General features: G+C 46.3%; 2 protein-coding genes across 2 annotated transcripts in view; one reads left to right on the top strand and one right to left on the bottom strand.

Annotated features, from left to right (window-relative positions):
- Positions 1 to 1370: 1370 nt before the first annotated feature.
- ube3d (ubiquitin protein ligase E3D) lies at positions 1371 to 20913 on the bottom strand. The gene is made up of 10 exons (XM_086219219.1): positions 20831 to 20913; positions 19476 to 19687; positions 18878 to 18965; positions 16370 to 16589; positions 15229 to 15301; positions 15070 to 15148; positions 14191 to 14299; positions 12678 to 12847; positions 8790 to 8928; positions 1371 to 1745 (listed from the first exon to the last, which is right to left on the bottom strand). Exons 1-10 carry the CDS (start codon positions 20905 to 20907, stop codon positions 1725 to 1727), a joined length of 1188 nt encoding a protein of 395 aa, XP_086075345.1. The 5' UTR covers positions 20908 to 20913; the 3' UTR covers positions 1371 to 1724.
- Positions 20914 to 21613: 700 nt separating this feature from the next.
- dop1a (DOP1 leucine zipper like protein A) overlaps positions 21614 to 25286 on the top strand; it is a 34237-nt gene continuing 30564 nt past the window's right edge. Inside the window, exons 1-3 of the mRNA XM_086219209.1 lie at positions 21614 to 22071; positions 23669 to 23864; positions 25060 to 25241. Of these exons, the coding sequence (XP_086075335.1) occupies positions 23727 to 23864; positions 25060 to 25241 (320 nt within the window). The 5' untranslated portion in view covers positions 21614 to 22071; positions 23669 to 23726. The remainder of the gene's footprint in view (positions 22072 to 23668; positions 23865 to 25059; positions 25242 to 25286) is intronic.

Below are 25286 nucleotides of genomic sequence, written 5' to 3'. Positions count from 1 at the left end.
CCAGTACACATCCGGAACTGTTCCGTCAGTTTGAGATCGCCTTTCCATTTATATTTAAAACAATAAAGTGGGCCCACCAGACATCTTCAGGTTACACCAATTCTCCACTCAGACTGATAAATTGTCCAACGCGCCCCCCCCATAACTACAGATACTGGACGTGTTCCTCTTCACTCCAAGTTCCTCTGGGGATTCCCAGTTTGCGAATGACGTGTGTATACCGGCCCTCCACTGGGATGGCGCTCCGAGCCACACACAGTCTACGGGTGGCTCTTGATAGGAAGTCTCCCCACAGAAGGGATGCATAAATGGTGGACGTGTTATTAATGGCATTGTAAACACTTGATAAACCATCAAAATCTGTAAATGACTTACAACCTAATTTCTGAATCTGAATGCCAAAGCAAACACACCCACTGACTCTGCTCCACTAAAATGCCAAACTTGTGACCATTAAATTGAAAATCCTAAATATTTAAAGTGCGCACAAAGTGTTACCTCACAAAACAGTGACTACTTAAGAGATTTACATGAATTTTTCATCAAAAGAGTATCAATATGTCATATATTATGGCTGTGATGACACCCGCGGCTGCTCTACCATCCATAGCCGGATTGGCATTTCTTGCTCTGACTACTTTGGGTCTCAAAGTACTTAAACTACTCTTATCCTTCCTTACTGCTGTTCTTTCCTGAGGGTGAGGGTCCTGGAGGAGACGAGAAGTTCACCTCACCCTGATCGAGGGTCTAAGGAGAGAGAGTGTCGCATTTTATACTGACTGTAAAGCCTCCAGAGGAAAATTCTGACTTGTGAATTTGGGCTCCTTCAAAATAAAATTAAAATCTGACTGCTATAATGGGCCAAATCCAACCCTTTGGCAGGCCAACTCTGACCCCTGGGCCCACCTTGGAAAGCCCTCAGATGGAAGAAAAACATTTTCTGACATCAGGAAACAGATCAGTTCGTCATGTATTGATCCAGTGGAAAGTCTCGCCAGACCACTCAGCAGGACTCAACCCCCAGGTAGTCATGTACCCGGGATGCCTCGGCCAGAGAGGCTGGACGGGAAACATGGCGGCTCCCGGCATCGTGATAGACTCCACAGAGTGAGTAATACCGGCAAATCACGAGGCCCACATTCAGAGTTTACCCATAGATGCTTAAACTGCCTTGCACGACCAAGACAGTTCCATCACTACCATCAATCACTGCCAAATAAACCCACACCTAGACAAAAATCAACGCTCCACACGCTGTAATTACAGCTGAGTGGAGGACGGACTGCTGCGCCCCAGGGCTGAAGTGTCTCTATAATAAGCTTCCATCAAGAGCCGACTCAAGAACAACAAGGCAGGTCGAGAACAGAAGCCAAGAGCTGAGAACAGTTTAATCTGCTCTGATGGAAGAAAAAATGAGCAGATATGCAATGAAACGTATGTTTTGCACAAAAAAAACTTCAAACAAAAGCAGCATTTATGAAGAGTTTTTATGTTTTAGGAAATTTCCTGGATACAAGCTAAAGTGTAGCAGCCTGGCTATGACCCGCTGAGCCACGAGTGACTGCACGTGAGCGAGGACCGGGCGGGAACACATATCTTGACATGACGAACAAACAATTCTCCATCGCCGCCATTCACGTTCTCACACTGAACCGGTCACACAAAAGTTCCTCTCAGCTGTTCCAGGTCTTGAGTCTTGACGTCCTGGCGTCTCTCCTTTGACCTCACAGTCGCAGGTACGCCACCTGAGGACAACAGAGGGTTATTCAGGTTAATAGAACACACACACACACACACACACACACACACACACACAACTTCAGCATTTTAGAAAAGTGTTTGCAGCAGACAATTATGGTTTTTTTGGTTCCCAGTAGCATAAATGTACTGGATCTCTATGGTCTGCTGATCAACTCATTATCTGCAATTATGGCCTTCAAACAAAAAAAACCCAAACCCACAGGTGGTAGAGATTTAATCAACTTCAAACACACACATTGCGATAAACAAAGCAGGGAAAACAAATCAGCCCAGCGTGATCTTCTCTCTCTCCCGCTCCATCTGCTATTCCTGGGCGTCTGCCTGGTGCAGGCGATGCCGACGCTCTACTGAGGCCTCTATATTGGGATGATGGATGAGGGCATTTGCCTCACTCAAGGCCCCGTCTTCTCAGTCCCCGTGCCAATGTCTGCACACCACTCAAGTGCGTCAATGGCAATTCGTACAAATGATAACAAACAGCCAGTAGAGATGAGGTGCTGCGAACACGGGTGGAGAGAAACCTGAAGCTGGGACAACGAAGGCAACACGCTGCACAACACGAGCGTGACTGTGTTACTGCATGAAGCCTGAGTACACGTGTCGGTCCAAGTGATTCATCACTGAAGCCAGCTGAAAACTGGATTGAAATGGTACTCCGCTGCAACATTGGCCAAGCGTTTCCCATCAAATTTGAATGACAGAGAGGCAAAGTTGGCAAATCGGCGACAAGTGCGATCAATACTCAGCGCTCAAGTTTCTCTGCTTTATTTAGCTGCAGCAGTTTCAAACAACTAAAAAGCCAATGTGAACTGTAGCTGGTGGAGCACAGTGGAGCGTCAGCATCTGAAGAGCCTGACATTCCCCTCAGGACAGGAGTGGACAGATATTTGCTTGTTTGTCCAGTCCCAGGTCAGATACACCCAGGAGTCTAACACCGCAACTTGTTCATTGTGAAATAGCGACTAGCATTCGTGCTACTTTCTGACGCAGTCGTGGAATTCCACTCTAAGTTCTAAGAAGATTAACAGGATGGTTCTGGTGCTGTCCCGAGCGTCTGGGCTGAAATGATGAACGGGGATCAAAATGACTGCAATTCATTGAGGCTCGAAACACAACACAACTTAAGTCTTCCATGCAGGCGGTAAACCATGGCTCAAAGATGAAGACTCCATGGTGCTGGAGTTTTATGGTTTCAGCGAGTGTGTTATGTGTTTTCCCTCTTTCTCCTCTGTGCCAGCAGCAGCTGTGGGACAGACAGAGGCATCCTGTTTTGTTTATTTTTGGGGGGGGGGGGTCCCTCTGTGGGTCCCATTCTCATTAACGTGCTCAAAGAAACACCATGAGGGATGTGGCTCAAATGTCCACTGGGATTCACGGATGAACTGAAGAGATTCTGGTGGTCAAAGTCAGAGTCTTCTCACATGAACGCGATATCTCAAACGTCTTGAGGGATTTTTTTGGGGGCTCAACTGTCCACTGGGACTCGAGGAGGAGGTGAAAACATTTTGGTTACCAAAGGTCAATGTCACTGTGCCCTGCAATGTGGTCCTTCTGGCTTCTATTTTTCTGGCTCGTCTTGACTCGCTCAACATCTCTTCATTTCAGCAACTCCAGAAATGTTACCTGTTTGAACATTTCTTTGAAACGAAGCCACCGGTGGGCAAGTGCTGCAAAGCATTTGGCTACAAAGACACATTTCAGTGCCAATGTTTTTTCAAGGTGAAGAGCACCAAATTTGACATAAATGCAGTAAAATAGAGCATTTAAATGCATTCAGAATAATGTAGAGATCCCTCTTTAGAAGTAAGATGATGAACGGTTCACACACTGGTTCAAATCTTAACACTCCACGAGGTGTCAGTGCGTAATGCTGACAGCAGGTCGGCCGGGAACACCGGATGATGAGACACTTAAAGGAGTTAAGGTGCTTTGATCTCAGGAATTCTTCAGAGCTGTAGCTCTGTGAAAAATAAAACATCACTGCGATGTCATGAGAGAAGCGTGTCGAGGTGTAGCGTGAGATTTCCTTCAGCAGCAGTTTTATTCTTCATCTCTACACGAAAGGAGAAGGACGAACAGACGAGATGTTAATGTCGGGGAATGAAGAGGTTCTGAGACGGTGTACGGAGGGAGACAGCCGCTATCGTCACCGTTGCTAGCTAGGATGGAGGAGGAGGTGGAGGGTGTTGTTGCGCATGAAGAACCGGAGGAAACATGGAGCTGCTGCTCAAGGCTCTGAGCTGGGAGGAGCCTCCTGCAGTCCAACATGACACACAAGCACAAAGACGTGTTCACAGAAGACACCGCTGACCCATATAAGGCTACACCTCTGTTACCATCTCTGGGCCCGCCCCCTCCCTCCTCCCCACCAATGACATCATCTGTATTTAGCAAAATACCCACTTTAAGGGGTTCTGACTTTGGGACACACAAAGCCAGTATGGCCTTTAAGAAGTGGATAATTCGCCAGCGTGTGCTGCTGCTCCAGACCTCCTCCAGCAGCCGGTACATGCTGCTGTCATCAAGTTATTATTAGCCTGAATCCTGCTTCCCGGTTATTGAGTGCACTCATGATTAATGAGCAGCCTCCTTCTCCTACCTGCAACACAACAGCTTTTAATATTTGAACGAAAGAGAGACAATAGAACATAATAAAACTTAAACAGTTGTGGAGAAAACAGCATTTACGCTTTAAGACACACTATAAAAAAAACAAACCTATAAAATACATTTATAAGTTGTGGGAGCACCTCCAGGCTCAGAGCACCCATAAAGACCCAATGGAGTATCCGTCTCACAGCTGCAACCCGCCACAGGTACACGACAACAATGACTGAGGTGTTGAGATATTGTTCCAGTCCTGACGCACAGGACCGTGGACAGACGCCCTGTTCTGCTGATGAATTCTTCTTCTCATCCATTGGTCCACGTCCAGTGAGTCGAGACGTGTGCATCTTGGGGGAAGTAATTTATTTTGACAAAGTGCGTCCGCCCCTGGAGCAGCGCCGTGTGAACTGCAGAAAGACTGAGGGGATGTATGATCGATACAGACTCTCGCTTCTTCACTGGCAAGTGTTGGATCAGCTTTTGAATCAGTTCCTGTCTAACCTACATGTCGTCTCAGGGGGAGTGCAGGGGGGAGATTAATGAGCTATAGGAGGGGTGGGGGTGGTGCCTCCCCTCAGACCTGACAGTGACACTGAGCTGGAACTACTATACACCCCATTAAGCTGGGAGGCAGGCCCAGAGACGGAGCCTCCGCCACAGCAGACATGGCACCATGCAGGATGGAAACGGGCCTTTCATCCACCCACAGGGGTGGACATGAACCCTGTGACTGAGGCAGTTACATGCACCCCGGGGGGGTGTAGTACATCTTGTTGAGAAGTATGTGAGCTCAGCATTCTATGTACTGATTGTGATGTGTTTTGGTAAATACTTTAATTTGCAACTGAATATTTATCAATGTGATTCCTGACTTCCTTTTGATGAAACCTTATTTATCCTCCAACAGAAATCCATCAGTTCAGCCTGGAGGCCTTCGACACTGCCGCTGCTGCAGGTGTCGCCTTTTCAAAGCCACAAACGAATTCTTTTGCCTTTCAAGAACTCACCAATACACACTTCCAGTCCAGCGCTACCAGCTGGTGCATCCAGGTGAACAGACGTGCTTGTTCACGGTGGCACCAGGCTGGACTCTAGTATGAAGTGCTTGTGGGATATAGATTTTACGATGCGCTTGAGAGGTTTTTAACGTACAGTTTTGGAGAGTTCAGGTTTTTTTGTCGAAGGTTGAGAGGGTTGCTATCAGCCTCCAGCTAAACGCACAAGGCGGGCTCTCTGCAGTCTTCGGTTTGCAAAAAAGAAAATGTTATGCAGGAGGGAAGAAACACCTCAGTGACACCTTTTCGTGAGTATTACTCACTTCAGTAATTTTCTCCATTACTGGTAAAAGCGGTTAATTCAAAGCCTTTTAATAGCAGAGATTCTGACATCACAGCGGGAAAGAGAGTTAATAATGTCCTCATTCAATTCAGGGGAGGTGGTTTCACGGATGTGCTACAGTCCTTTATCCTCAGACAGTCGTCATAGAAGGAGAAAAATACAGGTGTGACTCCCTCACCAAACAATGACCAAGAGCCTTCAACCACAGCAGCAAAACGGAGCCCAGCCGTCGTCCAGTATCATTTCCACAGTGGCGCTGCTTCCTGGGACAAACAAAGATGTCCTTGATGGAGAAGGTGTAGCAAACAGATTGAAACGACCTTCTGGGACCCACGGAGGTCATGCTCGCATCACCTGTGCTGATGTACTCAAGCTAATAAACAATATCTGACACATTTCAGACCTTCTTGTGAACGGTTGGGCAACAGTTGAAACACTAGACATAAAAAAACAAACCCAAAGAAAGAGTCTTCAAGCTCCTGTGTGCGAGGTACTGCCGACCCTCCGGTCTTCAGGAGCCTACAGTTCCATCATCTGATCCTCTAGAAGTCATGTCTGGATGATGGAAGCCTCTGGAGTAGCATCCTGCTGCTCACCAGCACCAGAGAGCTCTGGGATCATCTCTGGTAACCGTAGCAGGCCCCGCGATCACATTACCTCCCTGTCTTCTACAATCAGGAAGTGTTCATCTGGATCCATTTATCACACTTTTTTTTTTTCCAACAGCACTGTAACTGCTTCCTTCACCAGACAGACACTATGTCCTCCGTCTGGGTTGGTTTATCTGTAGCCTTCTCCATTTCACCACAGCCTAATTTCCTGCCCCGCCCCCAACACACACACCCAACCGCCCACCGCTCATGTTGCCACCTCAGACATTATCAGCTTTGTCAGACAATGTGTGAGAGAGAAATTAAAGTACCTGCTCTAAAATTACAGTTTGTCATGCTGAGGGCTTCTGGTGTGAAGAGAAACCAGAGTCGGTTTTTAAGCTGGAGGCACAAAAGCTTCCTCACCGACCAGGAGAAGCAGCAATTAGCAGTGGGAGCCATTCACTCCATCTCCTGAGGAGGAGGAGAACTTCAGTGTGTCCACTGTCTTCGTCCAACAGGAAAGATCGCTGTGAAGAATGACATTTGCCCTCATCTACTGAACAACTGATGTACGATCATTACCGCGCATTTATCCCCCCGTACGTGAGCGCAGGCAACGCTCCAACCTCACACCGGCTCTGAGATCTTGCACGTACCTTTTCTACAGAGCTTGACCTGCTGGAGTCATAGGAGACCGCTCGCCATCTAAGAACATGCAGTCGCATATTCATTTAAACATAGATAATAAAAACAAATAAAGCCTACGGCGATGGCAGGAGGGTGCCGTCGTCTCCTCGCCGAGCGACTACACTGCTTTCCATTCATGACACGGCTGTACAGCAGAGCAGCTTCATGGAGCGCTGATGGGCTCTGAAGGTTCCGATGTGAGGTGCTGCTCCTGTCTCACACACCCTCCGCTACCATCTAATAACGACCTGTCCCATGTGGCAGTGATTTCAACAAAAACAGCAGGTTCTGACTTCCCTTTATGTCACTTCTCAGTTTGCCACATAAAAACTAGTGGTTCCGTTGATCAGGTGACGTTCACTCTCCAGCTCACCTCTTCTCAGCTGGATCATGTTCCTCCATGTTGTAAAATCGAGGGGCGGGGCTTCCAAAAGCAGACTATACGGGGCATGATATTTAAATGGTGATTATTTCCAGCCGCCGCATCGATCAATAGCAGGGCCTCCCCACAGCGTGATTGGCGAGGTATGACCACTTTAATAAATCACACGAGGGTCTCGCCGTGCGCTCAGAAGAACATCGGTTTCTACGACCGGTGATCAATGAGGGCCTGCGTCCTATTCGTCTCGGTGTAGTGACACAACAGAGGGAAACAATATGACTGAGATGTGGCCAACTGGCGCTAACCTTCTCCGTCACAGCGGCACAGTGATTTCAAGTCTCTTACATGTGTTTGACCATGAGCACACAGTCATTTTCCACAACAATTGAAGTCTGAACAAAATTAACCAAAACAGTCTTTCCAACTACAAAAAATGAAACAACGACACGTATGATCAAAGCCCCGCCCATTTCCAGTTTACTAACTGGGAACCAATTCATTTTCAGCTAGGAAACAGAAACGTATACAGAGACAGACAAGGATGTCCCGTTACACCTCTAATCCTGAGTAGTAATACGTTGCTGGGCAACCGCGGTAACACGGTCACAACAGAAGCAATTCATTTCGACAGGACACACACAGTTTAATAAATTCCCTTTTGCCCTTCAGCTTTTGAAAAAGCTAAGCAGATACGACGGGGAGAGCACGAGTCGTACGAAATCCCCTCCCCAGGATGTGATGCAACTCCTTACAAGCTTTTCAACTTACAGGAATAATAGCAGCAAACTAGTCTTCGATGCTTGACTCCCGCCGGACTACGGCCTGTACATCAGTCCCTCTTTTTGTGTTATTTAGCAGGCTGGAAACTTGTTTAAGAGGAAGGAGACACTTCCTAAACTTCCTGAGCTAGAAGCAGGGTAATGGTACTAATTACCCCGTCACCATGTTAGACACGGTAAAGAGAACAGAGTTGGCAGCAAAGTTAACGACTCCTATTTTCTAGTCAAAGGGTTTTCCTCGGCAACTCGGGCTAAGTATAAACATTTTCCACAATTACAGGTGAATGGAAGCTGAAATAAGGCTGACAACACTAAAACCTGTCATTTGACCCACATAATTCCTAAAGCGTGGCTGTGAACCGAAAGCTCTGAATCATGAAATCAATTAATGCCGGATAAAACCACTGTCAGGCACTGGCGAATAAAGCGAGAGACGGTTGTGAGTGAAATAAGTGATTGCCGTCAGCTAAAACGAGCCCTGGCTGCGCTGCTAATCCAGCTTCTTACAAAAGATGAAGATCATTTTCCAGCATCTCGCTGCTGACACAGCGCTGCATCGGGGATAGAATGTCAAGAGTGCAACGGACCGACGCGTCTTCGCCGTTATCTGTTGGCCCTTCCAGGTCACAGCAACTGTCTCACCTCATAGGACCTCATGCGGCGCATTGATGCAGGAAGTGTGGAGTTGCTGTCATCCATCACTTGCAGCAGCTCCTCACACACCTTCAGCGGCAGCACCACGGGGTGTCCTATGGCATTGACCTCCCAGCTTGTTACAATGCTGAAAACACACAAAGGAGGAGTGATTTATCGTGAGGGTTGCAGCAATAAACAACCTAGCAGCTGCTATAAACCCGCGCTGGAGCATTTGATCAGCAGATTTAATCAAGTCAGTTTTTTTTAACTGTAAACTGAACTGGATTATAAGGGATACATAAAAGTGGATTGATGACAGGCGAGTGTGTTACATCAATATACGTCTGTGTGCATGATAGTGTGTGTATGTGTGAGGAGAAAGGAACAGGGAAGGAGAGGCAGAGTGATTGAGGGAGAAAAGATGGATGTGCTGTCAGCGCGCGGTGCTGATCCAGTTTGTTTGCGTGACATTTAGCCATCTGTGCAGCTCCTGACAGGAAGAAAGTCCTCTCAAAGTTTTTGCAGTTCCACTTCAGACACTATAAAGTGGATTGCTTGATCAGCGGCTACATTTATGGACAGCAATATTCCAATAGCAACCCAATACCATGTTAATAATACTGAAGAACGGCATTTTCTGACAACCTTATCCTGAATAACGGCGTCGTCGGCGAGAGCAGTTATTGGAGTTAGACACGTGGAGTACAATCATTTAAGTGTGTACGCTTTAACCCCACTACTTTAGGTTCTGAGGACCTTTTCTGACACGTACGGTGGTCAAACTGCTTTGGGACCAATGACACAACCTCCAGCGAGCGTTGCAATCTCAGCTCTGAGCACAGATTTCTGCATCATTCACAACTACAGTAAACGTACAAGATGTACCAGTCGCAGCAGCAGTTAGGGGTCAACTTCCAGAGGGTAGGGAGTGTAGGCTTGAAACGCAGGTGGACGTATTCGCTCTGTAGCATGCAGACAGGAATAGAACATCCTGTATAGCTTCGGCAGCTCCCAGCATGCAACATTCCAAATCAAACATGGCTACACGAGCAGGGAAGAGCGCCGCTCAAATGACTGCAGACATACGATCCTCCCAACTCATCACGTTGCCTGATGCATTTGGAAAAGCTGATGACGGAGGATAGCCGCTGGCTGACGGAGGATAGCCGCTGGCTGACGGAGGATAGCCGCTGGCTGACGGAGATGCCACAACAGTGGAGCACATGGAGAGGAAAGAACATCTTATCAGATTCTGGAGCTCCTGAAAGACGACAGAACTGGATTACTGATCTAAAACATGCTAGGAGAGAGCAACCCGACGGCTCTGCTTACCAGGCACAGACTAAAACACTTCCTGTACTCAGCCAGTTGCGCCAACATAACGACGCTGACGGGACACTTCCAGGGAAGACCTTGCTATATTGAGCCAGTAGACTCCAAAGCGGAATTTTAATCATGAAGCCAGATCGCGTCCATTTTTACCCACCAAACTTCGGTAGGCTTCCAGAGACTCTCCAGAGGAGGACAGTGGATGTTTGGAGACTGGAACACTGTCTGCTCCAGCTGCTTCAACACTCGTGACGGTTAGAAGGGTCAGTCGTGTTCCAGTTGTAGTCATCCAGTTTTACAATATGCTGCTCAAAATCCTTGGATTTAAATTCTGCAGTAAACTCTGTGCCGTTCATTTTTGCTCAGGCTTTTCCTTTAAACATGGCAGTGAAAACTAAATGAGTTACGTGACGCCTGGAGCTCTATAGGAAATTCATGTCAATGGCATCGACAATAGGATCTAATTTGTTGCCGGTGGCCTCATTTAGCTGAGTCTCAACAGTGAGACACCATCTCCTACTATACTGAACTGTGACGGTGCCTGAGAATTTCCCTCAACTCCAAATCAAGTCACCGCCATTAGTGACAAGCATAATCCACTTAGGCATTGGCTCAGTGATTCTCCAGCCAATTATTGGACATTTTAACAACACATACTGCAACCTTTTGCTTCAGTCAGCTGTGACTGCCTGTATCCTGGCTAAGAGGGCCATCATCCAGGGAATTCAGCTCCCCAGGCGTAAGGTTTAATTTAAAAATGCCAGCGACGAGTGAGGAAGGATAAATGGTACATTATGTAGTGTGAGGAACACCAGAGCTTAGCTTCGCGAGGCTCTCAAAGATATGTCCGCAATAGCTGACCTTCCAAATTTCCATAAGTGTTTAAAAACAATGAGCCGCCTTTTCAGAAATTGACAGAAGGAATCCAAGATCGATTTAGTTTCATGCATCATAGAACAACAACAAAAAAAGGCATTGTGGTCAGGCCGAGAGGGATCTGGTCTGTAGTCCAGACTGAAATACCCCAGCCAACACTGGACGTTCATTGTCCAACTTGGCTTTGTTCATCCCTTCACTTTTCATCTCCAGAGTCACCAACCTGTCAAAATGTGTCCAATAGCCTGGTTTAGACCAGACATTTGCAAAACACGTGACATTCCCCTCAGGCTGAGCTGCTCTTACTGCTTAGCATTTAGTGGCACGTTAGCTCGCTAACATGCTACAGTAAGACGAGCACATTAGCTGCAATGTGTGTGGACATATCGTACATACTTTTGCGCCACTGAGCCCAGCATTCTCAATATTGACATTCCAGGAATCTAATTTATGTACTCCATGGAATAGTAATACATTACCCACAACCCTGAAACAGCAACATCTCTGTTAGCATGGAAATGTTTCCTGAGCTTGTCAGTGCAAGCCTTTCGAGTGTTTAGCTTGAATTCAGTATTATCAGCGACTGAAAGGATAGCTAGCAGCAAGAAATGTGTCATGAAATTTAGTTATTTTAAACAACGTTGGGTCTGAAATATTATTTGCAATGGCTTATGGGGTGTGTAGTTCCTTAACTTTGCCTTTGCCTCCATTTTCCTGTCCACTTTTCTAACCGACTCAAGGCTTAAGGTCACGTTTCATCTGCTACCTGGTTAGCTGGGTTCCTGGTGTAAAACTCATTAACACACCAAGATTTGCTGAAATGTCAAATTCCTTCTGGGACCAGAGCCGCTCCACTGCTGAGCTCCGCTCAGAGTCACAGAGCTGCTAGCACGGCGGTGCTTAATTCTTTGCTGTCCACAATCCACGTTACCTACAGTCAGGAATATTCGAATTTCACAAGTTAACTGCAATTCTGGCTTAACGAATGTAATGTTGAACTGTGGGTTGACTCTCTTAGGAGCAGCATGCACTTGTGAAACATTCTCCCTGCGCATCGCTTCCTTCGTAGAGCTCGTGTCATGTCGACACACCAGTCCCGCTTTGACTGAGAAACTCGAATTACTCCTCCTCCGTCAGTCAGCACGGCAGAGACAGCTGAACCTCCCCGTTCTGCCTCCACTCTTCTCAGCTGCAGGGAGGAGATGAGTGGAAAAACCAGGAGTGCTGATTCAGTTGAAAATAATGAGGGTTGAAGGTTCTTCCAGTGGGGTGCCGCTGTGTGGAACATGGAGAACCACATGCAGCGCATCCACCTACACTGTTCTAATGCATCACAGCAGGATACAGAGAATCATTCCAGTCAAAACACCAACCCCTGTGTGTGCAACAAACACAAGCGTGACTTATGCAACTGACAACCTTGAGACGATAAACACCTTTGATCTCATTCGCAAAATAATGGACAATTAAATCTAGGCATGGAGCCTTGGCGCAGAGCGTCTATTAAGACCTGAAACGTGTTCACCAACAAAGTAGTCCTTCATTCCTTCCAGCGAGTCGGGACAGGTGGTGATTGAGAGGGTGCACTGGAAAGTTGAAAGGATAAGATTGAGGAGAGGAAAAAAGAATGATAGTGGGGGTGGGGGGGTGGGGGGGGATGGAGATGAGGCGCCAAGTGTCTGTGCTTACTCTCGCTGCTGGATGCCAGTGTCAGAGCAGGCTACATAGAGCAGTTTCAGGGCTCTGGCAGCTCTGGGTGATGGACTGTGAAGAGCAGGGGAGCCGAGAGACCTCTCACCCTGGATGCACGCCATCTCTGGGACGCACGCTATGACGGAGTCACTGTTCAACAGCCAGAGCTGCAGGACGAGCAGACAGGTCATTTAGCACTGACACGGCCCTCGACGTCACACACTGCTTCTCGTAACATTTGTGCTCCCGTTCTAGCACGCACAGTGATGGAGTGATACTTTCAGCCAGTTTGTTTCATGAAAACTGCACTAAAAACAGGTTACAGAGGTCTGTTACGACTCAGCTCTACAAGGTCTGTAAATACTAGGATTTTCAGATGATGCATGTGGGATCTCTGCTGGCTGGAAGCCCGTTTGAACTCCCGTAATGTGAGTCTGATAGAAGTTTGTTCGTAGACTTGATGTTAAAATCACCGGGATCTAGTAAACATAAGTAGAGTGGTGTTTGGCAAACACAAGGAAGATCAACTCGTGCTGATCCAACACACGAAACATGGCATTTTTCATTGTTCAGTAGAGATTCACACAGTCACATTCCATTCAAGTGCAAACATTTGTGGTGGGATTACAGTATTTTCCGCACTACAAGGCGCACCTTCAATGAACGGCCTGTTTTAAAACTGTTTTCATATACAGGGCGCACCGCATGATAAGGCGCATAGAATAGAAACGACTGTACTGGCTGGGGTTGCTTTATGCATCCACTAGATGGAGCTGCGCTAAAGGGAATGTCAGCAAAACAGTCAGATAAGTCAGTCAGTCAAACTTTATTAATAGAATACAAACCAACGTTCTGACAACTCCGTTCACTCCCTAAACAAGTTGGTGCATTCACAATACGGTACCGTACGTACCGGTGGCTGCTGACTGATAGCCTTGAGTTTGAACTCTGCGTCGTAAGCGTGTCTCTTCAAAGGTTCCATTTTTGGGGTCTTTATACACACACAAGTGGTGTGGGACTGGAATTCCCCTTTACCGTTTTTACCGCTGTTACTTCGGCGACGCCCCCTGACTACGGTAGCCATAATTAACCAATATTGATCCATATATAAAGTGCATCGGATTATAGGGCGCACTGTCGGTTTTTGAGAAAATTAAAGGCTTTTAGGTGCGCCTTATAGTGCGGAAAATACGGTCCTACAAAGATCCGTTTCATCATGTTGGGTTTTTCTAATGTGGCAAATACGGCACTAGTTTACACTGATGCAGGTTCATGGATCTATAAATAAATGATTGCTTCTTCTCTGATAATCCACTTGTCAATGATTTAGCAGAACAAGCACACAGCACAACAATACATTCAACAATTCTGCAAATTACAGTCAGTCAGTTACCATCTCATACTGCTTGAGTGACCCACCGTTACACAGATTTGCCTTTCTAAAATAAGTGAGCGGACTATTTTTACATAAACGCAATGGCTTGGTTTGATTATGCTGGCTGGCTCTTACCAGTAAGAAGGCTTTTCCATTAGGAGTCTGGACAGAGAAGTGGAAGGTGCTCAAAGAGTTGGAGAGCGCCAGCAGCCTGGCTGCTACCGTCCTCTCCAAGAAGAGAGATCTGCCCAAGAGAGACAATGGTCATTTACATATTTGCTATTTATAGGGCAACATCTTAACAGTACAGTCTTTTAACCGCCTCGGTCATGAGCAGAGACCCAACAAAGACAGCTTTGGGACGGATGCCACGATTTCATGTCTCACAAAAGGCCTCCAAAATGAATTCGAAGGCATGCTGATCTCATGTTACGGTCGTGTCTGTCGCCAGTATTTACAATAATTCCTTTGAAGAGGAACTGGTTCTGAAGGGAAGACAAGCACCCGCGGGCAGTCAGACAAACTATTCAAAGTTGCACAGTTCGTAATGTGATTATTAATTAATTTGGAGCAAAAGTTGGAAGATGTTAAATTATTCTTACAGAAAAGCCCAACACAAAAAGTTTCAGCAGAAAACATTCAGTGTTGAGTCAGATGTTACTGGCATACAAATAAACCATCCATCCATTTTCTTCTGCTCATCCTGGGTCGGGTCGCGGGGGCAGCAGCCTAAGCAGAGAGACCCAGACTTCCCTCTCCCAGGCTACTTGGTCCAGCTGCTGAGGGGGGATCCCCAGGCGTTCCCGGGCCAGCCGAGAGACGAGGTCATGGACAAATGAACTAGAACGCTAGGAATCCCCGTGCTGACAGCGCTATCATGCACAAAAATAAACAGTAAAAACAATTCAACCAGAAAGACTTCCTGTTATCTCCTGAATATCAAAGCCTTTTGACCGGCTGCTTCTCCCGTACGGTTTCCCAGTATCACCAGTGGGATGTCTGGTAATAACCTGCCTGTTGAGTGAAGCCTCTGGCGTTCTGTCTCCCACGCCGGGCTCCACCACCACCTGTGTGACGTACAGTTTCAGGGTCTCTGGAAGATATGAGAGAAAAGCTCACAAACACCGTTGACAGTGATATTCTTCAGTGAACAAGGGTGTGAATGACGTTTACCCGGAGCAACAGCCTCTCCCAGCACTGAGGAGCAGCTCCTGCAGGAGACCAGCGCCAGGCGGCGGCAGGGTTTCTGTTCAAGACAGACACACAAACCGTTCAACACAATACATACGCACACCTTTTGCGAAGCTGTTTTAAAACTTCCACTGAAGCCACTCCGGGTGACCCCTCCGCTGCCGTTGAGATCTGTCTCTCTCCATTTGGCTCAGTTTCACTCATGCAAAGAGGGCCACTCGTGCAGAGAATGACTGAATAGCTGAGAAATCAATTCTGGTCTACAGACAGCTGGAGCTCAACTGGACCAAAGACAGTTTTTGTCCAGACTTTCTCACTGGAGGCTTCAAGTTCTGTGCCATTGTCCAATTTCAGCTTCCTAAGCACTTGTGATGTTACAAATCCTGCTCGTAGGACCGCCCCTTTAAATCTAATTTCCACTGAGCACAAAGATGATTGACACTTTCACTAATGAACGTGAAAACAGCCTTTCATCGTCTGCACATCCATCATCCCACCCAGTAAAGCTCCAACACTGAAATATAGGAACAAGAAAATAAAATTTAAAAAAACAAACAAAAACCCCAACAAAGCCCTCATTTTGAACTGGAAGACAACTGGAGCCTGACTTCTGTTACAAAGGTGTTTAATGAGCTAATGTCAAAGTCTGGCACCTTGGTGGAGGTGAAGACAGCCGGCCTCAACAGCCCACCAGAGAATGCCAGGAGCTTTCTCGTGGACTGATTGCCTTCATAGACCCTTCCAGAACTTATTTACCTTTAGATCTCCTCCCTCTGCTAACACTGTTAATAAAGACTGGGCATATAACCTAATGAGCTGTGATGCACTGGAGAAATCAGTTGAGAAATGTAAATATTGCAGTGCTCTAGCTCACGGCTCTTCAGTCTCTCTTTTTTATCCATTAAGAGGCCAATCTGGTCCAGTCCAATAAGCGTGTGATCCACAAGCCAGTGTGAGGTAAAAATAAACGACTGAGCAGAACAATAAGATGATTTCTAACAACCTCCAGCAACCAGTTTATTATAATCTGACCACAGATGTGAGCACAGCTGTTTCTATGACCCCAACTGAGCTCAGCTAAGAAACATCAGCGGTTCTCCCTTTGTCTTCATGCGTCACTCACCTTTGGATCTTGACCGTCCTCCAAGTCTGCACTTGCTTCCTGGACCAGAGTGTCTTCACAGCTGCCATCTCTGGCTAGGAGCAGGAAGGTGTCACCCAGTAAACAATCCTCCGCTCGGGGCAACATCTTCTTGTTGGCGAACGGATCTGGGTGGCAGCACCAGTCATCCACGATGGCGTTCCAGTTGCCATTTGGGAGAGGAAGAACTCGCTTGAATATTCTGAGGAAGAAAAGTTCCAGTGTAATTATTATGGGTTCTCTTGGCTTCCCCATCATGTGGAGTTCCACGAGGACCTGAGGCAACCAGAATACTCGCGAGAGAAAATTAAGATGAAGCAGGTACATTAAAACTGTAACCACGCAGGTCAAACCTGCTGGACAGCATCAGCTCTCGAGTCTTCAACGAGGCTGACCAAATGCAGTGAAACGATATCCCATCAACCCTCTCTTCTCTGGGTACCATCGTTATACTAATGACATTCCAAGCGCTTCATAGGCTGGATTGTGTTTGTACTGCTGACACCCCGAGAGCCAGAGAGCAGCCTCAGGCCCTCAGGCGGGATCACGACTCAAGACTGAAGGTGAACCGTACTTTGCAGTCAGGCTGCTTCTGGATCTACACGGATGAGGAAACTCCTGCAGAATCACGAAGAGCTTTAAAACCTGCAGCTACTGTTGGCCACTCGGGGGCAGCAGAAACAAGTTGTCCAACAGACGTATGATTATTATTATTATTATTATTGCCTTTAAAGCTGATCTGGTGAATCTGTAATCAAAAAGTTACCGATGGACTCCTCTCACACATGGGACTGTAACGAAGGGAACTTTGTTACTGAGGTCAGAGGTCAAGAAGACTTTGCCAAATCAAAGGGACTGATTTGATCGTTTAGGTTAAAATGGGTAAACATGGGCAGTGTTACTCACATAGGGGCACCACACACTTTGATAAGAGATTCAGCACTTTATTAGCAGAGACTTGCACACAATAATTTGCACAGAGCGTATTTGCACACTAAATGGTTTAGCATTTTTGTACATGGGGATACCAGTGACAGGAATAGGTTTGTGGTTCCTGGAGAGGGGGAAGTCCGGTGGTTGTTGGTTCCTCCACCTGTAAGAGAGTGTGCCCAATATCATTGACTAGAGGTGAGTGGGTGCTGTGAGGAATCAGTCAACTTTAAATGGTTCTCCTGTGGTGAAGTAATGTTGATAGAAAGTGCAAATCAGTGACTGCATCTGTGGGTGTGTGTCAAGACGTACCTGTCTGTCTGTTCCAGGGTGCGCCGCTCAAAAGATTCCTCCAGGCATAAGAGCCGGCTTAAGAGGGTTCCGAGAGGGACCATGTGTTATTTAGGAAGAGGGGTGTGTGGAGCCAGGAAAGGGTTTTGGTGACGTAAAATTGTCACTAATGGTTTAGCGTTGGTGAGAGTAAATATAATAAATGTATTTGGGGTATTTTATCATGCATAGATTTTTGTAAGGGGTGCTGTAGGGAAGTTTGTTTGATCAACACTGGTTATGGTCGGTTCCTGTCTGTTAGTCTGTCCCGGATGATCAATTAGTGGCACAGGATAAAAAGGCGCCAGTTACCATCAACCTGTGCTGCTGGTCAGGAATCCTGGGCCTGACCTGACTTAAGGGTGACTTTGACAATAAAAGAAATTAAGTGAAAGCACCGTCTCATCTTCCTGCTGTTTTCCGACCCACCGCCGCTACGGTCATCCTAACAGGGACACTAGCAGACGTTTGGTTTTGTATCCATCGTCTTATGTGGTCTTGAATTTTGATGACTGCTGGGTGCATCAGTAAGACGAGGTTTACAAGAGAATATTTACTGACAAAAGTTGCCTGCTGCAGCTAGAGAAGGGTATCAAACCATGAGATGCTACAAGGCTGTGTTGAGCCAACTGAACAGTTACTGTGCGTTTATCATTCCTGCAAAGCACTTAGCACGGTTCCCACTGCAAACAGTGCCTTCAGAAGGTATCTGGTAACTGGGACAATGCTGAGCATGATGAGGCTTAAATGATGTAATTATAACGGCTCAGAGCAACTCTTCACACCGCTCGACTTTTCTTGGCACTTGTGGAAAAAAAAATGAAAAAAATATTTTTTTTTTGGCAACATAAAGTGGGTTCTTGCTGAGAAACACAGCCTGGGGGAAATGGTTGTCAGTAATGTAGCTACTGCAATTTACAGCATGTCTTGTTGCTGCCTGTGGAACGCTGGAGGCAATAAGAACAATACCACTGTCCAGCTGAACCACCTCAAGGTAAGAAACACAATTGTTTTAATGGGTGGCGCCGACCTTTCTGTCGCAGCGACTCTATAACTCTAATTCAGTCAGGCTGACAACCGTGGACTCCAGCTCTGGCTGGCATCCATCAATTTTTTTCTTTCCCCAGCTATCAGCTCTACAGCTGGGTCACACCATCAATAAACACTCCCTCTTCCTGTGGAGGAGAGGTGTAAATAAAAGACACATTCCCAGGTCTGTCTGCTTCTCACCTGTCCTCCAGCAGCCTGGTCATGCAGCCCTGGCAGTAGAAGCAATAAGTCTCTTTTGGCCGGAGTGTCTCCATCACGCCATCCGAGGCTGTGGGGGCCCAAAGGCACACAAATAAATGATCCAGATTTAGTTAAAGAGCAGGAGTGCTGAGCAGAAAATCCATAAAATACTGGGTGGCAAAGGTGGCTGAGCTAAGACACAGGCCATCAATCTGACTTTGATTGGATTAGTCAAAGCTTGTCCTTAACTGTAGCTTCCTTTTAGGGCCCAACAGTGACAGAGGGACTCTCAGGAGTAACGAAGCACAGAGCTGCGTGACGTAACGACTCTGGGTTGCAAATAGGATGATATCTCTGCGCAGAGGTAAACTTCAAGGGATTATTCTCATGACACAGATGATCGGTTCCTTGCAGGCCGTTGAGGATCCCAAAATCAGAATTTCCACCTCCACTCTCTCAGATGACCAAGTGACTCATTCAGAACAGACGTCCCTCCCCCCATAGCTCCTTTAAGAGTCGTACTGGAGAACAGCACCAGCATGGCTCTGGGGCCTTGCATGTGTATGAGTGTGTTCTCAAGGCTAGTCCTCAACTTTACCTTCCCTCCCACTGTGTGCGACTCTGATACGCAATCTGAAATGTAGCTCGATTCCACAGGATTCTCCTGCAGGTGTTGGCATGCATGAACCCTCCTCAAAGGAGACATCTGGCGGCAAAATTGGGCTCACTCTGCCTCCGGGAGTCTGGATGTGGAGAGCGGAATCTCCGCCTGTCACGACCACGTCAGCAGGACTTCCTGCGACATCTTTCCTGGAGAGCAGATGGGAGCGAACGCTTGACACACATTTAACAGCAACACAAACAAGATTCATGGTCTAGACAGGCTGTTGCAGGGTGACACCACATCTGAGAGGATCCTTGATCAAGTCATTGGATGCCATGTTGAGATAACTGCTATAACGGTGTCTGAATTCACACATAACAGGCTGGATTCATTTCTTCTCATGAAATGAATCGTGAATCTCTTTAACTAACCGAACATGCATCATTTTGTGTGTTCTGACCTTTCTGGTGAGGAGCATTATGGGGAAAAACAAAACAACAACAACAACAACAACAAAAACCAGAAGCAAGACAAGAGTTGATGTTGTGGCAACATTCAATCCATACACGTGTGTGTCCCTTTTTCCAAGTCATATGGATTGTGCGAAATGTGTGTTAGTTTGTAGTCTCACACAACAGGCTGATTAACTAGTCTGTCTGTCACTGAAGAACTAAGACAAAATATACAAATGAGTCTTCAGTATCTAGCAACAATCGAGGCAGGCAACCTTATTTCTACATAAACACCCCCTCCATCTCCAACTGGATGATGCTTCTCAGCTGCAGGAAGAACTGAATAATGACTGAAGTCATGAAGAAATCAAGCTGAGAAGCAGTTTTAAATGGCGACACTTCATGTGATTTACATTTTGTGAGAATGTACTTGATCATCTTTGTGTAGAGCCTTCTGTCCCTTTCGAGACAGGAGCAGGGGGCGTTTCCTGGCTGCCAAACCTCATTAACACCATCTAGTGGCAGAACTGGTGTACTACGCCTCCGTTAAACAGGCAGAGTAAAGATAATTAAAATTTTAAAATGCAAATGTGTTTAGAATTGCACTTCATGCCAGACAAAATCTCGACAGAGGAAGCCTAGTATTAGCTAGATAGAAGAATTTCTTGGTCTGAGTCATTAGCAGCATGCAACCACAGAACCTTTAAAAAACACAGATGTGCCGATTTTCTCAGTACGTGACCATCACCCGTGAATACCATTTAAGAAAAATAAGTTTAAGTCGTATCCATGTTTAAAAGGAAGGAATATTTAGACATATGACACGTGCGGCTACAAGTGGCGTGACCTGCACCTAAAACTGATGTAGCTAAGAGAGGCTAACGAGAACCCATTTACCCGACAATAAGAAGTCCACTTTGAAGCCTTTTCCTCAGCTCCATGAACAGACCGACTCCATGGCTCTTGGCCGACATGACACTGGCAACAATTCAGGGGGAAAGTAGAAACAAATGTGGATGTATATCCTCCAGAGGAAACTCAAAACGCGGGCGCGTCTGTTTGATTCACCAGTCCGGAGAATGGTTTCTATGGTGGCCGACAAGGACAAACGTATCGCGAACAAAGAAAAACAACAAATACTGAAAATGTCTTTCTCAATTAGACAGCAAACACGTGATACTTAAACATTAATACACTGTCATTTATTCGTGGTTTAACACTAAAAGGTAGTTACAGATAAAGGAAGCATCATGCGCATACATGCGAAAGCGAATGACTTGCTGCGGCGTGATATTCCATCAGTGTCAAGTAAACCGCTAAAAGAAACGGTGGACCGGTGTTCCGGTTACACATTTCAAAGTAAAATGTATGTGCGTGTATGTGTGTGTGTGTGTGTGTGCGCGTGCATTTTCCTATGTTTTGTATGTATTTTGAAGGTGGGTTCTTATTATTGATAGAAGAACAAAGTTACTTGAAAACTTTGTCTTACTGGCGGAACACTACCTGGTCACGGGTTGGAAAGCTAACAACTATGTATAAATTCATTCAACCAAATGTGTATATGTGTGATATACACACACCAAAACCAAAAAAAAGTAGTAAGTTTGAAATAAGATAATTTTTTTTTAAATTTTACTTCTTCTTCTTCTTCTTCTTCTTCTTCTTCTTCTTCTTCTTCTTCTTCTTCTTCTTCTTCTTACTGGTTTTGTTTTGTTTTTTTTTCAAAGAGAGAGTATTAATGTGGAGAGCTTGACGGCACCGGAAGGAAGACGTGCATGCGGAAGAGCCGCTAATTTGCGGTGCAGTCTGGGAGCTGTCAATCGTCCGGTTTGTATGTCCATTGACGCGCCTATGAGTGTCTAATTATACACAGCGTGAAGATACTGAGACAAATAAGAATATGTAGGATATAATGACCCCTTGCCCTTCATCGAAACCTGTTTGTCAAGAGAGCCGACGAGTGTGAACGAATGACATCGGAGCCGGGCCCTACATCTCCATCATCTAAACAACCTGCTACCTACGTTAGCCTGCTGGCTAGCCGCACGAATGACGTTATCCACCTTCTTTTACTTGTCCAGCCTGGCACGGGATTGAATGAGAGTTGTCGGCAGGTTAGCTGTGACGGTAAGCCTGAGGTGAGCTTGAATTGCCCGGCGGTGTCCGTCGGCACCCGGCCGAGCAGTGGTGCCGCGGCTGCTAGCTAACATTGTAGCACTGTGAGAGCCTCACTCTCACATTGTCACTTGTCATGCGCTCACTAGTGTTCTTTTGTTGCGAGGGAACATGAAGGAAAGGGGCGTTTCTACTACATTTATGTGTGTTACAGTGAAAAGTTCTCCGGGTGTTTCTCACTCAGCTGTCTCTACACTGTTGTTGTTGTTGTTGTTGTTGTTGTTGACACTCTACACTCTCACCTCTGGCTCAGAGAGAGCTAAACCGTCGCCTGTCTCATGCTGCTACCACACAAGTTACTGTCCCGTGATGTTTCACCTACAAGGCTGAATGAACAGGGACGCTGCTCGTCTCCTGCACTCCCTGGCCAATGAGCTTCCTAAGCTCTGACTCAGCTACGGGAACGTAGTGATAAACGATTCTGCATCAGTATGTGGTTCTGGGAGGCGCTGACCCTCGGCTGCTGCTCCCTCTCCTGAGGCGGGTGGGATCCCGGCCTCTCAGTTACTTGCTGTTCATATTAGTACGGATCTAGACCCTTACCTCCCATCTGACTGGCTTATAGCAGCTACATCATGGGTGTCTGGGTATGTGTCTTTAGACTTATTAGCTCCAGCGTGACGGTCATGTGATCAGCAGCACTGGTTAGTCTGTCAGCAGGTTATCTGATAATGTTGGGATGGTAGAACTCAGCTTGAAGATCAAGCTTCTATATGCTGAAATTGACCAGGAACTGATGATGGTGCGTTACCATAGTTGAAGTGTGCTGATTTTTCCAGTTCTGATGGAGATTTATTTACATTTGATGTGTGAAGTTTTTCAGAATCACTTAAAATATGCGTTCATGAAAAAAAAGAGGCAGCTGGAGGTTTTCAGTGTGTAAAAAAGTTATTACCTCATGTGTACCTGAACCGTTTTTAAGGTTATCCCTTGAGATCTAGCCTTTCAGTTTCAACTGGGTCAGTGCAGTTCAGAAATTATGATGTCACTTGTATCGCAATTTGACATCCTGATAATTGCTGTCATGTGGTGATAATTAATGGATATTATTGGCGGCGCTGCTGAGGCGTCGGGGTACATGTGTCAGGAAGATTGATTCCTCCTCACACTCATGTAAACAGGGAAGTACTTGTAGTCATAAACAGCCTTAGTCTCTGCGTGGCTGCTTGTCAGCCTGGATGATATTCTGCAGCCTCGGGGAAGTGGGGTTGACACCATTTCCTGTCAGACAGACTCATCCCCACAGAACTCTGTGGCCCAAATTGCATTCTATCAAAATCAAGGTTTAGTTGTTGTGAGAGCAGCAGCTTGGTGTGGAAGCTGGTGACTTGTGTCCTTCCTCAGCCTTTCACCCCATGATTTCTCACGATGACTGGCATCTCGTGTCTCTCCTTAGCACCTGGAAGTACCTGGGGCTGCTCATGTCAGACTCTGTTCTCCTGGTGGAAGTGAGCCATTGGTTCCAGTTTGTGCCAGGCACAGCTCCGTCCTGCCTGGGGGATGGACGGACTCACCGTGACCTCTCTTGTCTCCTCATCCCTCTGTGTCTCCTCTGTACAGGTGTGATGTATGTAGGCGTGTCCAGTGTTTGACATCCGTGTAAGAACCACCCAGGAGAATGAATGCAGAGGAGGTGGAGCTGCTCAGTGACTCCAAGTACAGAAACTATGTGACCGCGGTGGACAAAGCCCTCAAGAACTTTGAGTACTCCAGTGAGTGGGCGGACCTCATCTCTGCACTGGGCAAACTCAACAAGGTAACTGATCACACCTGATTACGTGCACACAAACCACATGAGGATACACAAGTTCCCTTAGACTCGATACGTTCAAACAAAATCATGTTTTGGTGCCACTGACTTCTTCATAACAACCTGGAAACATGGTAGCAATGTTCAGGCCTTGAATGTGGTTTTGAATTATAGATGAAGCCAGAAATGATTTGGGAAAATTCATTCTTTACGAATATCTGAATATTAGACTAAATTTGGTTCAGTTTCGATGGAGACACTGGTTTATTAAGTGCATGTTTGTGTTGCTGTCATAGCACTGAGCTCATCAGTGACTTCAGGTAAATGTCCTCTGGTACATTCTGATGTGGACTGCTGCTTACGTTCATGTGTAAAGACATTTGCTGGTAAAATGAGTGTGAACCCCGGGAGGAGCACACTCACCTTCGTGGTGACACACTTGCAGGTACTCAGCGCAGCGGATGATTGGTCCGAGGTGGAGCTTTTTAACAAGAGTGTTTCTGTGTCTGGGCAGACCTCCTGTGACTGGCTCTCCAACATCTCCTCCCAAACGCCAGCGACACACAACCGTAGTTAGCAGGAAGCCAATTATCCACAGAGCTCCTCTCACACGAACTCTCAAATCACAACGTGTAACCAACACCACTCTTACGAAATAAATGTTATTTTTTTAAACAGCCCTCCCCCCCAAAACAAAAAATCCATTTGTGTTAATTATGGTTGAAAAATCTCACACTGTTAGTTGAACCCAATACAGTTCAACTGTTCCACCAATTATAGGCTGCAAAATGACCTCCACCCACCACATCTTACCTGAACGCTGTTTATATTAAAATGCAACAGCATTATAACATCGAACTATATATGTTCAAATACTGTGCTCATAAACAAAAAGCTTTTCTTTTTTTAAATTAGGGGTGCATGATAATATCAGCGCCTCATTGGCAGACATTGGTAGTTTTTTGATAAATTTGTATTGGTCAGATGGCTGATATTTAGAAGGGCCCGGTTTTTCCCTGTTTGCTCATCATCGTCATGAGGAAACACCAGCAAATATGATTCATGGGCTCTCCAAGTGCCTCGTGAATGTTAGAGAAACAAGTTGTCATATAGATCCCATCAGCATCTCGAATATTAAACCCCCTGTGTGACATTTTTTATCTGGACGCCTCGTATCTACTGTTTGCTGTCGCTCTCCCAGGTTCTGCAGAACAATGCAAAATACCAAGTGGTTCCCAAGAAGCTGACAATAGGCAAACGGCTGGCCCAATGCCTCCACCCGGCCCTACCAAGTGGAGTCCACCGCAAGGCCTTGGAGACCTATGAGATCATCTTCAAGATCATAGGACCAAAGAGGCTGGCCAAAGACCTCTTTTTATACAGGTACTGTGCTGCTGCCACCCATCAGTTAGTTGGAGGTGGAGTTTC

Source organism: Aulostomus chinensis, chromosome 11 (assembly GCF_037954235.1).
Source record: "Aulostomus chinensis isolate RoL2024-O1b breed Wild chromosome 11, RoL_Achi_v1.0, whole genome shotgun sequence".
Classification (NCBI taxonomy): Eukaryota; Metazoa; Chordata; class Actinopteri; order Syngnathiformes; family Aulostomidae; genus Aulostomus; species Aulostomus chinensis.
This window is presented reverse-complemented; position numbering and strand designations above follow the sequence as displayed.